This window comes from Ananas comosus, linkage group 3 (genome assembly GCF_001540865.1).
Source record: "Ananas comosus cultivar F153 linkage group 3, ASM154086v1, whole genome shotgun sequence".
In the NCBI taxonomy this organism is placed as follows: Eukaryota; Viridiplantae; Streptophyta; class Magnoliopsida; order Poales; family Bromeliaceae; genus Ananas; species Ananas comosus.
The window spans coordinates 16,459,120-16,474,694 of record NC_033623.1 but is presented as its reverse complement, the minus strand read 5'-3'; the positions used below and the strand labels follow the sequence as shown (position 1 = coordinate 16,474,694).

The 15,575-nt window shown below is 40.2% G+C and overlaps 3 protein-coding genes across 3 annotated transcripts; all 3 read left to right on the top strand.

The window, feature by feature from the left end:
- Window positions 258–3,026, top strand: LOC109708056 (transcription factor EAT1-like). The gene is made up of 3 exons (XM_020229640.1): window positions 258–1,252; window positions 2,163–2,585; window positions 2,694–3,026. The coding sequence occupies exons 1-3, from the start codon at window positions 353–355 to the stop codon at window positions 2,793–2,795; spliced, it is 1,425 nt and encodes a 474-aa protein (XP_020085229.1). The 5' UTR covers window positions 258–352; the 3' UTR covers window positions 2,796–3,026.
- Window positions 4,821–10,642, top strand: LOC109707529 (uncharacterized protein At1g51745-like). The gene is made up of 3 exons (XM_020228849.1): window positions 4,821–5,017; window positions 6,672–7,678; window positions 8,790–10,642. The coding sequence occupies exons 1-3, from the start codon at window positions 4,821–4,823 to the stop codon at window positions 9,926–9,928; spliced, it is 2,343 nt and encodes a 780-aa protein (XP_020084438.1). The 3' UTR covers window positions 9,929–10,642.
- Window positions 10,104–15,507, top strand: LOC109707879. The gene is made up of 4 exons (XM_020229404.1): window positions 10,104–10,191; window positions 10,774–10,796; window positions 11,328–12,320; window positions 14,966–15,507. Exons 1-4 carry the CDS (start codon window positions 10,104–10,106, stop codon window positions 15,299–15,301), a joined length of 1,440 nt encoding a protein of 479 aa, XP_020084993.1. The 3' UTR covers window positions 15,302–15,507.

Sequence of the window (15,575 nt, the reverse complement as noted above, 5' to 3'; positions counted from 1 at the left end):
AAAAGAGATTGGGGGATAGCCTTACTTTGAACTCCGAACCTTTCGATCACTTCAGACCAATAAAAGAAACCAAGCAGCAAAGGAAAGCTCAACATCATCAACACTGTTATGTCCCTCTAAACATTCCTCTCCTTTTCCTCCTATTGAGTTACCTCCTTGTATTACCCTTTTCCTTTCCTTTTCTTTAAATTCTCGATGTTGTCTTCTAATTTTGCGACAACAAAGTTCTCTTAGGGACCTTTTCTTTTCTTGTAGCTTTTCTAAGTTCATCGGCCTCCTCTTTCGATATTGATGTTTAGATTTAGCTTTGCATGACAAACATGGAGGGTGGAATTCTATAAAAACAGCAAAAATGTTCGACGAGAATGGCTACACCGATCCCTCTCATGATCCTAACCTCGTTCCAAATTCTTCATTTCATAGCTCCTCTCAAGAACCCCTACCTGATAACGGCCTAGGCGGCGTAAAAGAATGCACTAAGGTCCCCTTCTTTCCGATCGAAGAGTTCTCGAGCCAAAACCATTATCCGTCGTTAGAGGGGACGTCGATAGCCGCGGGGCTCGATCACCTCGAGAATCAACTTGGCTTTGATATAGAGCAAGAGCTTCATAGTCACATCATCCACGGCACGCCTTCGATGGAAAGTGCTACTTGGGAGCCAGCCATGCAAGACATCCAAGATCCGGCTATCTACCTCCAGCAGAACTACGAAAATCAACTGCCTATTCCTGTGGAACAAAATATCCAAAGCAGTGATGGTCTCCTCTATCCAAATTCATACGCGGTCACGACCGACCTTCTAAGCTTCATGAAACTTCCAAGGTGCACTACCAATCCGGATTATCCTCCGATGAGCGGCTTTCCGTTCGAGGCATACAACGAGCTTTCAGGAGCAACAATTCAAGACGGTGGTGCGTCGATGCTTTATGATCCGGCACTTCATTCGGTGGTCTGCCCTACTACTCGATCTCACCTGTTAAAGGATCTTCTCCATTCATTGCCACAAAATTACGGGATGCTCTACGGTGATGAGGGGGATGCCGTGATCGGAGTTGGAGAAGGAATCGGAGGGAATATTTTCCAACCAATCGACGGGAGGAAAATTAGTAGTGCGATACTAGATTGTAGGAGGGAGATTGGAGGACTGGCTAAGGTGGACGGGAAACAAAACTTCGCGGCCGAGAAGCAGAGAAGAGAGCAGTTGAATGAAAAGTATGCAGCTTTGAAATCATTAGTCCCGAACCCCACAAAGGTACTGCTGTATATCATTTTGCAATTATTATCTATCTACTCAAACTTACATCTTTGTGCATTGGTATAAATTGCTTGCATATTGCTCGAGTTGCGACAAATCTTCGTATATTATATTTCCATAATTAACCTTAGTTTTCATTAGAATTAAATAGTTTTGTGTAATTAATTACTTACCCTTCTAAATTGATATGTCAAACCTTTAAAACGCAACATTTTGTATCTGGATATAGCACCCATATCAGCATTCTCAGAAAAAGTCTCATTGACTTGAAGCAAGAAAACCATTTCTTTTCTTTATAGCTTGTTATATAGTGGAGGTTAAAGCATGAGTTTCTTTAATTTATAGCTTCTTAATGTGGACTAGCTGTATATACAATTTGGAGCTAGACCTCCTTAATTAGACTTGTCTCTCTCTCTCTCTCTCTCTCTCTCTATCCCTCTCTCTCTCATCCATAAATGGATTGATGCTTTATCACAAGCTTTTTTGCAATGTAAAAGAGGACAATGTTGTGATACTATTCTTTCATAGTACGAATTCAATATCCGTGATAAATTAGTGTCTCTTGCTGTCAATGTTGTCAATTATTGCTCCCTTTGATAGAAACCCTTGTTTTCAATTTACACATGGCAACTGATATTACTAAAGCAGTTTTCTACTATTGAAAGAGCACAATGGTTCAAAACATGACTAGATACCATGTATGTTCTCACAATAGCATATATTGCTTTCGCAATATCAGTTCCCTTTACGCAATCTTGAGAAAGAAAATTCTCTTAATCTATATACTCATAAGGAGTTAAGAAGACAATTGGTGCTTCCAAATCACAATTTTTTTTTTTTTTTGCGATCACTAATGTTCTCGGTACAAATGTATTCTAATCCCTTGCAATTCTGTCTCATAATCAAGTCTGATAGAGCATCCATTGTGGGAGACGCAATTGAATACATCAACGAGCTAAATCGAACAATCAAGGAATTAAAGATCCTCGTAGAGCAAAAGAGACATGGAAATGAGAGGAGAAAGATGCTGAAGATGGTTAATGACGTGAATAGTGGCGACATGGAGAGCTCATCAATGAGCCCTTTTAGGGGGGATCAAGATAATCCACTAAATGGAGCCTTGAGGAGCTCGTGGATACAAAGGAGATCCAAGGATTGTTTCGTAGATGTTCGTATCATCGATGACGAAGTGAACATTAAGATCACTCGGAAAAATAAGGCCAATTGCTTGTTGTATGTCGCAAAGGTCCTAGATGAGCTCCAACTCGAGCTAATCCATAGTACCGGTGCGACCATCGGGGACCACAACATCTTCATGTTCAACACAAAGGTCCTTTTTAATTTCTCATTTCCACACAGCATATATTATGATATTTATGCATTTTTATAGCATTGTTTGTAAGGTAACAAATTTTTTTTTTTAATCGGTACTCTGTAGATATTCGAAGGCTCGTCAGTGTATGCGGGTGCAGTAGCTAAGAAGATTATTGAAGCTATGGAGAAACAATATCCAACCATAACATTTCCGACTAGCTTTTAAGGCCTTTTACGCGGTGCTTAGAGAAGGCCCTAATTGCTCTGATTCTAGTTAGATGAGACGTTTAAAGGCGTGTTACACGTGAGATATAACCATCTCCAGTAGCACTCAATCGATATCATATCGTCCTTGTTATCACATACTATTAGCTATTATCATACTAAACAATTTTATTTCCTTGCCTTTAAGATTGCTAACAAATATGCGTGTATTCTCATATACTTTCTAAAAGTAACAGTGAACAAGTTGAAAGATTACTACATGCACATGTGGAATGGGGTCATGTTTCTTGCTTCCCAATCAGTTTGGTTATGAGGACTTTGTCACAGTGAGAAGCAAAATAAATTAAATTGGATAAGACAAAGAGCATAAAACAATGCAATTCTATCGAAAAATCCAATAATACATTATAAGAAATTTGATTATATATTATGCAGAATCATCCGTAAGCGAAATCAAAAGAGAAGTGAAGGGTGCAACTAGCAAAATAGAGTTAAAAACTCAATCGCATGCTAATTGTTGAATAGAGATTGATATCGAATATTATGTTTCAAATGAAACAAGTGAAACAGGTGAAACTGTGACCCATTTTTGTTGCAATATTTTGATAGGAAAATGGAAAACAAAATAAATTTTGATTCCAAAAAGTATTTCCTTCTATCTATCCCCGGTTCTAAATGCTTATAAATTCTAGTCCTAAATTTGGAGCCACAGAGGAAAATGGTGCTCCCCAATAATTGGGCCTAGCGCCAAAGAAAGGAGAACATGGAGGGCCCATTGAAGAACCACGCGACGCGCCCGACCCAAACAAGACGGTTCAATCTAACCGGCCCTAGGCCGGACGAACCCGGTTCGTTTATCTGAAAAAACCCGGTTCAAGCGACACCCGTCGAAGTCGGGTCAAGTACGAATCCGAGTCGACTCCACCACGACCAGATTCCTCCACCGACACCGCCCGCCGCGAGAAACTGTTGCACGAACCGTCCCTATAGACCGGGATCATTGACAATTTCAACCTAGCCCACAAATCCACCCTCTCTCTCAAAAAAGTGGTCCTTAAAATTTTGATGCGATAAGCAAGATGTCCAGGATCGTTCTAATCTTATTGTAGAATATATAATATTTATTATTTAAAAAATGTTATCCCAGTATTACTATTAGGACAAGTGCTATTTTAAAATATTGCTTTAAAAAATTTTTCTAGTAGAAAAATAAAAAAAATATTAAAGTAAAAAATTCTATCTAATAACGGCACATAATTTTATTTCCAGTTTTGAGTATAGTAAAAGCTAATTTTTTTTTTATGCATCAAATATCTTATAAAAATTTAGAGTTTTTATCTTTTCGGAGACCCTGGTGTATAGGCCTCGGTCCGTGGAATAATTCACCGTTGCAACAGCACCGGAGACTGGTTTTCCTTGGGCCCGGTCGGGAATGAAGGAAACGAACCGTTGCCGGTTCGCGCACCGTATCCTCGATAAGCTGATTCCCCTCCGACCCCTCTCGTAGAAAAAAGGGAGGAGAGAGAGAGAGAGAGAGAGGGGGGTATCCGAATCTGGTCACCGTCTTTCTTCGTTTTTATTTTTCTTAGTTTTATTTTATATTTTTTTTATTATTATTGTTGAGCGCTGCGAGGGAAATGAAATAAACGAGAAAAATAAAGTTAAGACAACGTTGGAGCGAATCTGAGAAAAATATCACCACCTTCGATCGGAGGCGATTTGGAGACCGGAGCTTCGGAGCGGCGGAGGAGGCGGCGGCGGCGGCGCCGGAGGAGGAGGAGGAGGCGGCGGCGGCGACCTTTGGAGGAACCCTAGGGGAGAGGGCGTGGTGTGGGAGCAGGAAGAGGGATGAGATCTTCTTCGATGTGAATGGAAACCCTAGGCGCCGAGGGTTTCAACGCGATCGGATCCGGAGGAGGATCTCATAAGCGGCGCTGCGCGGCGGTGATCGCCTTCTCCGGGGGGTGATCGGAGGGCCTCCGCCGCGGCGAGGAGGGGAGGGGAGGGTGGGTGGGGGGTTGCAGAGATGGGGACGCATGAGGGAGGAGGGGATGGAGGAGGGATCGTGGATTGCTCGGTGGGGACGATCGTGTGGGTGCGGCGGAGGAACGGGTCGTGGTGGCCTGGGAGGATACTCGGCCCGGAGGAGCTCTCGGCGTCTCACCTCATGTCGCCGAGATCGGGGACCCCGGTCAAGCTCCTCGGTAGGGAGGACGCCAGCGTGTGAGATTCTTTTGGCCCCCTTTTTCATTATTTTTTTTGTTTTTACATCTTACTGTTATTAGGGTTTCTGAGCTCTTTTCTGGTGCTTGCTAGGGTCTGGATGTGTAGAAGAAGTGATAATATTCAGATATGTTTTCTCATGAATGTTGCTAGTTATATTTCATCTAGAACCTGATGGCTTTTTCTTCTTTTTTTTTGCCTTCTTCTCTACCGCTTCTTGTTGGAGCTTCTTTTTGTTTGAAATGAACATATTGTACAACTAATAATATGATGTTTAAGTAAAGAGCTGTTCCCCTGGTCAGAGAGGCTTCTCTACTCCCTGTGAGTGGTGGAATTTGATCATGGTGGTAGTTTATTGAGTCATGGAATTTGTTTTATGCTGGAGCTTTTGAATCACAGAAACTTACAACTGTTGGGTGTGCATGCTGACTTTCTTTTTTTCTTTTTTCACATTTAGCTTTTCTGATAGTTCATACGAGATCTAATGAAAGTAGTGATAAAGCATCTTACTGCTATCTTGTACTCGCTGCCCATTCTCTTGAAGCTGAGAGTTACTTTGCGTATAGATTTTACTTTATGCCACTGCCTTATGCATAATGTGTAGTTGGATCCAAAAATCATGAGAGAATATTTTGTATGAATTAAAAAAGATACAATATATCATATAAAGAATGTATTTTACATGCATATGTATGCTTTAACATATTCCTGTGATATGTTCATTTTCATGGCCTTAAATGATATGGTGACTATTGTATTTAAAACCAACATAACTTGAAAACAAATAAGTATGCTTGACTCTATTGACAAAGTTTCCTTTTATATACCGAATTATATATGAATAATATCTCCAAATTCACTTAATGAAATGCAGTTTTCCTACCTTTTGGTGAATGATATGGAGGTAGATTTCTAGATTTACTAACCCAGTTTATGAGCTATGTACGGGGATCTTTGTGTGGAGCCCAATGGATAAATTTGGCTGGAGAAGCGGTCTCAACCTTTTTTTAAAATCTTTTTTAATCTTCAATTTAGCTTGTTGCTTTTTTTAAAATCCTTCTTGGTTCAAAGAAATATGATCAACTTTGAATTTACAGAGTGCGGTATATTTTAAGAATGGCGTATATTTTTGCAAGATATTTTTGAATAAATGCTTATAAATTTATGCATAGGTGAGATATTTTTGGATAAATGCTTATAAATTTATGCAAATTTCACCTATGCCCTTTTCTTATTTGGTAGTTACTCATATTTGTTCAGGGATTTGACAAAACCATTTTTCCGCCTTATTTCTCCTGTCGAATGCATGAGTTGTTTTAGTGACAAATTTAACCAATAGCATGATGGGAAGAAAAAAAGATCTAACACCATCCTAACTGTTATATTGAGGTTGGCCTCCTGGGTCTGGCTGCAGTTGAGATGAACTCATAACTGGCCATACTGTGTGTGCTAATATTGTGCAGTTATTTTTTTTGAGAAAAAATATTGTGCAGTTATTAATCTTCTCTTTCGCCTAGGTAACATAGAGCTAGCTTGAGTGCTTGTAGATCATTCTTTCAATTGGTCCAGAAAGAAGTTACATCTATAGGATTCTAAAATAAGCAGCAAAATTGTGTCCTTCGTTAAGTTCACATTTCTGTCGTCTCTTATGCAGGGACTGGTACAATCTAGAGAAATCCAAACGTGTAAAGGCATTCAGATGCGGTGAGTTTGATGCTTGTATTGAGAGGGCTGAGGCTGCCCAAGGTGCTCCTATAAAGAAAAGAGAGAAATATGCACGTAGAGAAGATGCTATTCTCCATGCTCTTGAACTTGAGAGAAAACAGCTTGAGCAGAAGCATCAGAAACAAGGTGCCACTTCTAATGGCGGTGCCAATAAGCCTTCTGGTGCTTTTAGAAAGGAGCTTTATAACTCATCTTCTTCAGAAATGTACTTGAAAAATGAGGAGCCTGGGATACACGCTAAAATTTCTGGATATAAATCTCAGATGCTTCCCAAAAAAGCAGCCTGGTCTCAAGAGGATGAATACAAAAGCAGAAGTAATAAGCAATTCAGATGGGAAGAAGATACAACAGAAACCATTCCTAGGATGAGAGGGCTTCAGGATTTTGGTCTACGAATTGCTCCTAAGAGAAAGCTGTCCCCATCTGTTGCTTGGGAGATGTCACAGAACCACGCCTATGATCATGTTGATGATTTTCTTCATACTGGTGGTGAGAAAAATGCATTGGTTGCTAAAAAGAAGCGATCACAGAACAGTGCATTTGAGGAGTCTAGTGTTAAAAAACGTGATAGGCGTCGACCACTTGTTCAGGTTTTACAAAGTAGTTCAAAACTGCCAGCTCATCATTCTTTGCATGTGGATCGCGATGGTAGTGCTGTCTCTGTTCAAGGAGAAAGAGAAATGGGGAGTGCAATCTGTCGGGCGAAAAGAAGTCATTGCATATATTTACCTGCTGATTCACAAGATTTTATGGATAATGATGGATTTCCTTCAGACCTGTTGCCTACTGCAGGAGATGATTTTGGTTTGGAAAGTTGCTTTGAGTATCCTGGTGTGGCAGAAGATTATACATCTTCGGGCTTAAAGAATGAGTCTGATTCTTTAGGAAGGGAGTGCTCAGAAACTGACACGGATGAGGAGAGAGAGCTTTTCATAGGTATTGGGCTTGAAATTATTTTCCCCCCTATGTTATCTGGCTTCTTTATTGCAAGTCGATGCTTAATATTATATTGTATATTCTTCTATACCAGTTTCCCTATCTATCTGGATCCTATATCTTCAGCTTCTCTATCTATCTGGAGGTTGAGATTATTGGTATTTCCTTTTGCATCTTTGCAAGTCACCACGTTGCATGTGCTGTGGACAAGTTATTTCATGTATTAGAAAAAAGGGAAAGCTCTTTTTTCTTACTATTCCTGCATACTTAGATGCCATACGCAGCTTATTATAATGTTTGCTCTGTTGCTTCCGTGATGGTAAGACTTATTGATATCACCCTAATTCTTTTGCTGCTGCTAAAAATTGAAATGCTTGTTTGCTTGGCTATCATATGTTATCTCCTTTCAGTTTGTTAACAAGCAATAAAGTGCTAAAATGTTTGACAACACATCTAGCTTTATGATTGTTTACTGAACAAATCCTTCAATTTTTCTTTTTGGTTTCTGAGCTTGCATGATATCTTGGTTAGGAATATCCTTTAGCACCCCGTGTGCAAGGCCACAGAGCCGAGATGTTATTGCCTGTGTAGCAGTTAATCAATTTTATTTTCCCTGAGCTAGTCATTGCAGTGCATCATGACTATGCTGAGTGCCACAAATTTTTATTTTGATATATGACCAGTTGATGCAAGCTGACTTTTTAGTACTTTGAAATCATGTCTTGATACTATCACATGCTAATGTGAAGTTTATTTTCATATGTGGTGTATTTACATGTTTTCTGTTAATGTTTTGTTGGTATATATTCCTCTTGGCTTTCGATTTTCTTATTATTGCTTCGCGATGTCTTAAATGCACTAATCTGAAATTCTCCAGGATTACTTTATGTAGAATGCTGTTGTTTATGGGAATGCCATTATTTAAGGTTAAGGAATTTTGATATTCCCTATCGTGTATATAATGTGGCCCTATACTTTACGCTTGATTTGCACTATGTCGTCTTACATTCTTTGCAATTGGCTTTTTAATACATTTTTATGAGTATTTGATTAGAGCAGTCCTTTTCTTATGGAAGTTCTATGTAGTGTTGATTGTCTGATATGTTTGCAGATACAAATCAGACATTAGCACCAGAACTGAACGTGTGTGGTCCTTCCGCATCTAAATTTTCAGAAGACTTCAGAGATATGGACAATAATGAAATGATGCCTCTGTCTAATTATGTTCCCCAATTGAACTCTAATGAGGACCTTGTGGATGGTTCGGCTGATGCTGGGGTCTCAAAATGGCATATGAAAGGTAAACGCAACAACCGTAATGTGTCTAAGAGGTCTATGGATTTGACAGATGGAAAGATGAGTTCAGATAACTATAATGATGGCTCTATTAGGGATTCTATGTATCAAAGCAGGGGAAGAACTTTTAAATCGGAAAGAATTTACCAAGTGAAAGAGGAGTTTCTCTATGATTATGATGAGTCTGATTTGATTGAAAACCATTCTCATATGATCCCCCTATCAGACTATGAAGTGGAAGGGACGTCTCATGTTGGTCGAAAACCGATATTGATAGATGTTGATCTAAAGGTGCAAGCAAGCTATCAAGGCGAGCATGTTCCTCTGGTTTCTCTAATGAGCAGATTGAATGGCAAAGCAATTGTTGGACATCCTGTTCAAATCGAGATACTCGAAGATGGTTCCACTGCTCAACTTCTTATGGCTAATAATGTCAGCCTTGATGAAAGTACCGCACCACGGCCTTTTTGGAGGACAGGCCGAAGAACTGCCATGCAAAGAGTCCCCCGTTCTAATCCCATAACATCTACTTTAGAGGGCGATTATGATAATGATGACGAGAAGGCTCTTCTATATTCTGATTGGGAAATCAAGGCTCCTCATTTAAAGAAGCATTCCATCCATAATCATAAGGCCCAGTTGGCAAAGAGGAGTATCACGCGTGCTAATCGACCATCATCAGTGAAGTTTCAGAAGAAGCTTTTTAAAAGAACTAACTTGTCGAGCCAGAAGATTAGAACTCTCTCTTCAATTGCTATTGAAAAGAAGCTTGGGGGTGAGACGGGGGATGTTTTGGGTAGCTTGATCAAACCAGAGGGAGCAGCTCCCTTGGTCACATGTGTACCTGTGAAGGTGGTGTTCAGTAGGATTCTGGAAGCAGTCGGGAGGTCCCCAATTGCTGTATCTCACCGCTTAAAAATGGCTAGCCCGGCAGTAAGAGATAATACATCATAGGTACCAGCTTTATTAGCTTTAAGAGATACATCAAACAGACTGCCAAAAAAATGGAACATTTTGGCTTATTATAGCTAAAGTGACGAATTGATCTCCTTGGTTGCTTCAGTAAGTGATTCTGATCAACCGATTGCTTTGGTAAATGAGGACCTGATTGGTCAGTGTAAAATATATCATGGTGATTTACGTCAATGTCGCGGAGATTGACATCTTGCTGTTGATCCCTTTGAGAGAAGGGAGCAAACTCTCCAAGGAGCAATCAGGTATTCGCCGTTTGGGTTGGCTGACTCTTGTAAAGTGTACTAACTGCAGCTTTCATTATATTTAGTTGTTTAAGCCTTTCCGCAAATTACATACCTTTTCAAAAATCATGTAAAAGAGTTTATTTACATTGGGATACATCAGTTATTTATTATCAGGGGCTCTGTCCTTCAGTAGTTACAGTGTGTGCTGAGAAGCATATTTGAAGAACCGGAAATAGTATATGTGAAGCATAAACATCAGATGATGCGAAAGCTGTAACTTAAATGCATCTGGAATCTTCATCTCCGAATAATCTCAGCGAACAGAGTTAGCATATCTGAGTTAGCATATCTGATTACCTGCTTGTTGTAATCCAGGATTAGTTCTCATATATGAACTTGTATTCTCTTGTTTGTAGTGTATTGCAAAGCAATGGAAATAGCCTTGAATGCCTTTCGTTTTTTCCGAAAATATTGTCTTTTTTTTTGCTTTTCTGTTTTTTTGCCCTTTCTTATGTTACTTTGTGAGACTGCAGGAGAGCAAACTTGATGCCTATTGGAGTGATTTAGATTTTACGTGAGGTTTATGTCTTTAATTTGCAGCATTTATTGTTGTTGGTTGCAAGGTCCGGTTTATATGTATGCTCCAGGAGTTTATGTCATCTAAAACATTTGCACTTTTATACCATTCTGGTTTTGTTGTTGATTTGTTCCGATGACAAATGTGAGCACGCAGAATCATGTGGTATTTGGGTCGGATCCAGGAGAGAGGGTTATTTGGGTTTGCTTTCCTGCAATCCGTGTATGTTCTATTATGTGGCGTAGATCTTAAATTTCTTCATCGAGAAATTTAAAAATAAAAGTGGTAAATGAATGTAAGTGATTTGTACTCGAGAATGGGTGAAACAAGAAAGCTGTGCTCAGATTAAAAACGAATAAAAGTAGTCTGCAAAGTGCCATTAACTACAATTTACCATCGCGCCCTTCCTCCTTCCTACTCCCATGACCGACCAAATCTTATTCGCAGATATTATAGTTGAGGATAAAAATACTTCGGCTTAGTTTGGTATTGAGATCTATCTAACGCTATTGGATAAAATTGAATTGTAAAAAAAACATATAAAGATATACTTCTGCGTTCTTTGATGGGACCGCAGAAAATATATCGTGCTCATCGCGATATTCGGAATGCAATATTACGTACAGAAACAAATAGAATATTTTTACGTAACGCAATCTTCCTGCAATCCCGGAGAGAAGCCCAACCCCTCTACGACCTCACCGACTCCACCGTCCTCTACCTCTTCGACGCCTCCTCCCACGGCGTCGACGAGATCGCCCTCTCTCCTACGAAGACGAAGAGTTTCCCCGGTAGTGAAAACCCTAACCTCAAATTGGTCGCCTCCTGCAACGGATTCCTCTGCTTCCGAGAATCCGCCTCGAATTCTAACTACTACGTCACCAATCCGATCACGAAAGATTGGGTTTTTGTGCCCAGATCCGACAACTCGGAAATGGGTGTTCTCTGCGGATTCTACCTGCATCACCCCGCCGGAGATTATCGACTTCTTTTGACCATCGCCGGATTAGGGTTTGAAGTGTGTACCGTGGCGATCGATTCCGATTCATGGAGGCGGATTGGTTGGCCGGATTACAATGTTCCATCTTGTTCCATAGCTTGTCCCGTTTTGCTCCATGGTTGTTTGCACTGGATGGGATCAAAGTATGATGCCTTTACAAGCAGTACTACTAATGGGATTGTTGCTTTTGATACCCAACTCGAGGAATTCCGCCAAATTTCGCACCCCAATTCGACCCGGTCGATTAATCGAAACCATCTTTTGGAGATCGAAGGATCCCTTGGCCTCTGCCAAGTTAAGGAAGAATCAGTTATGGAGATTTGGGTGATGAAGGATTACGAGAGAGAGATTTGGATCAAACAGCACACTGTGTCAACTCTTCGTGTGGAAAGGCCGCGTCTTTTGAAAGAAAGGTATTTTCTTAGACCTGTGACTTCTACAAGTAGTGATGGAGAGATATGGCTTGGGTGGTTTAGTACTAATTCCTGGTATCCAGATTCTCTGATTCTCTGCAATTTCAAGAGGAACACATTGAAGAAAGTCGAGATACATAGTAGAATTCCTTTGGAGGTATTATAATATCTCTCCTGTGGCTTACTTAGATAGCCTCGCCTTCAACTGGAAACTGTAGTTATCTTTTCGGTTAAGGGTTTATATGCTTTGTAGGGTTGTGCCTTGTAAATTTTGTGCAAGGATTCGTATGAGTAATCAAACTTAGTAGATAGAACAAGTTATACAGCCTCTCTTTCAATCTATATTGGAGGTCAAAGATAGTTGTTTGTCTTCTGCTTCATGATTGGCTTGCTTAATCATATGGATGGTATTTTGGCAGCACCGTCACCATCACCACCTCCCTTCAGAGCTTTGTTTCATTATATTCCAAATGGCACATCCGTCGAACTGATTAAAGAGATGTTCCTCTTAGAATTTGACATCATGCCGCATTTTCTCTTCCAAAATTTTGATTGCTGCAAAGGAAGTTCATCTTTAATGGCGTGTATAAATTAAGGAGTGCTATCATATTGGTCTAGAGAACCAGCTCCTATTAAAACATCACACTTGATCATGATGGGATGAAATTAATGTTGGAGTGGTCTACACCACAATGGTTCACTGAGACAAAACAGAAGGTAGCTCCATTATTCAAACACCACAATCATGTAATGTTTTCATAGGCTGAGAAAGAGACAAACATCGATGCAATGTTCTTGAGTGTCAACTCATTGCCTCTGAAACTCATTGAAACTGCAGTACCTTTTTTTTTTTTTTTTCCTATCCATAATGTTAAAGGCACATTTACTTGACCCTATCTCTAGGATGCTTAAAACGGAAGGACTTTGTATATGAAAATTCACCCTTCTCTTGTTATCCTTTTTTCCTGTGTTTATAATAGATGAAAATGGCAGTAGACCTTGTGGTATTGCTAAAGCTAAAGCTCCTCGCTGCAAGTGACGGCGGCAGCAGCGGCCATTCTCCTCTTCATGTTGCCCTCTCATATTTCTTTTTACTTGAACTTCCTCTTGGTGTGTGAATGAGGGGTTCATATGCTGATATGGTGTTTATGATGTGGCTCTTCCTCTTTTGTCTACACTGTGTCCTACTTGCTGATGCATGTGATGGTTAGCGATGGCGAAGATCCCTAAAGGCTTTTCCACAAGCTGGCAATTGCCCGTGTAAAAGTATGCTATTTATTTTGCTACTCCATTTTGGAGCAACTTATTTGATTTTCACCAACTATCCAAAATATACCTTCTAAGCTACCCATTTACATTACTATCACCCATATTACTATCACCCATCTGTCTTGTACTTTCAAATCTAAGTATCAATAGAAAAAACTATTGCAACTCAGTATGTTGTATGAACTAAATAAAATATAGGACGACATTAAGTATTCATAAGCACATGGTATTGCAACTGGCTTGGTGATGGCACCCGCTGATGCCCTGTTCTCTTGTCCTTCGCGGCAAGATAGATTTGAGTTTGGTTCCCTCCCGACTCGTCAATGGCATGTGGGAGTTTGCTACCGAGGGATTGTTATCTACTCGGGCTTTAGCGGAGTTCAATAATCTCATGATTGATCTCTAATCAGTTCATTTTCAAAACTCAAAAGATCGAGTGATTTCGTGTTGGACTTCTAATGGAATATTCTTCTACAGCATCTGCATATAATTTTCAACCGGACCGAGGGTAAGGAAGGGGTGCCTTCGAAAGAAATTTCTTTAGGAAACTCCTTGTGGAATATTGTAACGGGGGCTTAGATGCTCTTTTTTAAACTAGTACTTGGAATACCTATCATCAGTTGCTTTTTAAGAAAAAAAATTGTTCAATGTAGGGCCTGAATAGATTACATCTTAGCTCTACTGCTCGGGAAAATAACTGGATACCGTTGAGATCCTGTCGCCTTCTTCTGTTGCTGCATTTATAGAGCCTTGGGTTGTAACCGTTGGTCGATAATGTCCAGGCCTATCTTCTGCAGTTAATCCTGCCACATTCAACCGAATTTCGTTTGAACCAAACTCGTGCCCTCCTGTTTTTGTCTGGTCCCCGCGATGGCAGGGCTGCTCTTTAACTGTCCTGACCTCATGTAAGTTTTGAATTAGATGATCAAATCATCTGGCCGTCGACTCCCCGATTTCTGAATCTAGTTCTTGGTTACTTAAGTTTGTCTGAGGTCGTAAAACACGGGCCGAGTTTTCCAGCCCTGATTTGTTTGTGGGCCGAAATATGCCGCTAACAGTACGTAGTAGTAAATTAAATTGTATATTCAAATAATGTTCTATTATCTCTTCAATTATTTTCTTCTACATACAAAGGAACCAAGGGTCTTAAGTTTCTATGAAATTTAGGACCGACACAAATTTCAAACTTTCTCAGCTGAGAGAGGAGGTAGCTTTATCATCCAAAGACAGGAGTCTTGTACTCATTCATCTGCAATTATAGGCCCCCACTCGGTGGCTTTTCTGGTAGAAAAAGACATATTAATGCTGTGTTTCTTCAGACTCAGTTTGTCTTTACTCTCATTTGATTGCCTTCGATAATTCAAATATGCGTCCGAAATTTCAATGAAGATGCAATACTTCAATTTTTTTTTTCTACCAATAATTCAAATATGCAATTTAGCTTGCTCCTATATCTATGATCCTTAAATGGAAGGACATTGTGCATGAAATAAACTCTCTTCTTGTATCCTTTTCCTGAGTTCTCAACTGTAGGACATGGCAGTAGACTTTGTGGTGATGCTGAAGCTGAAGCTCCTCGCTGCAAGCAGCACCGTCGGCGGCCACTCTCATCTCCATGTTGCTCTCTTGTGGTTCTTCTTACTCAAGCTTCCTCTCGCCGTTCGAATGAGGGGTTCTTATGCCGATATGGTGTTTGCGATGAGGCTCTTCCTCTTTCGGCTAAACCGCGTGCTCTTTGCTGATGCCAGAGATGGCCGGAGATGGCGGAGAGCCCTCAGGCTTTTCCACGATCGAGCGATCGGCCGTGCAGGAACGAACATGCAATCCAATGAGGACAGTCTACATGCTTTCTCCATGCTAGCACTCTAGCTAGGAAGCTCCTTCATTTAAATATGGAATGGCTTAATACTTACATGAATGTTCGAGGGGGGGGGAAAAAAGGAGCCATATCCTTCACCTTCTTCTTCTTGTTTTTGTTTTTTAATGTATTTTCTTTTTCTGGTGAAATTGATGTAGGCTCTGACCTATTTTGTGATGACCTGCGATTGTGTGCGATTCGAAAGAGTTACAAATGCGCCTCGGCTTTTTCCTTCCCTGATTCTTTTCACATTGAATGAAGATTAAAATTAAGTCTACCGAGATA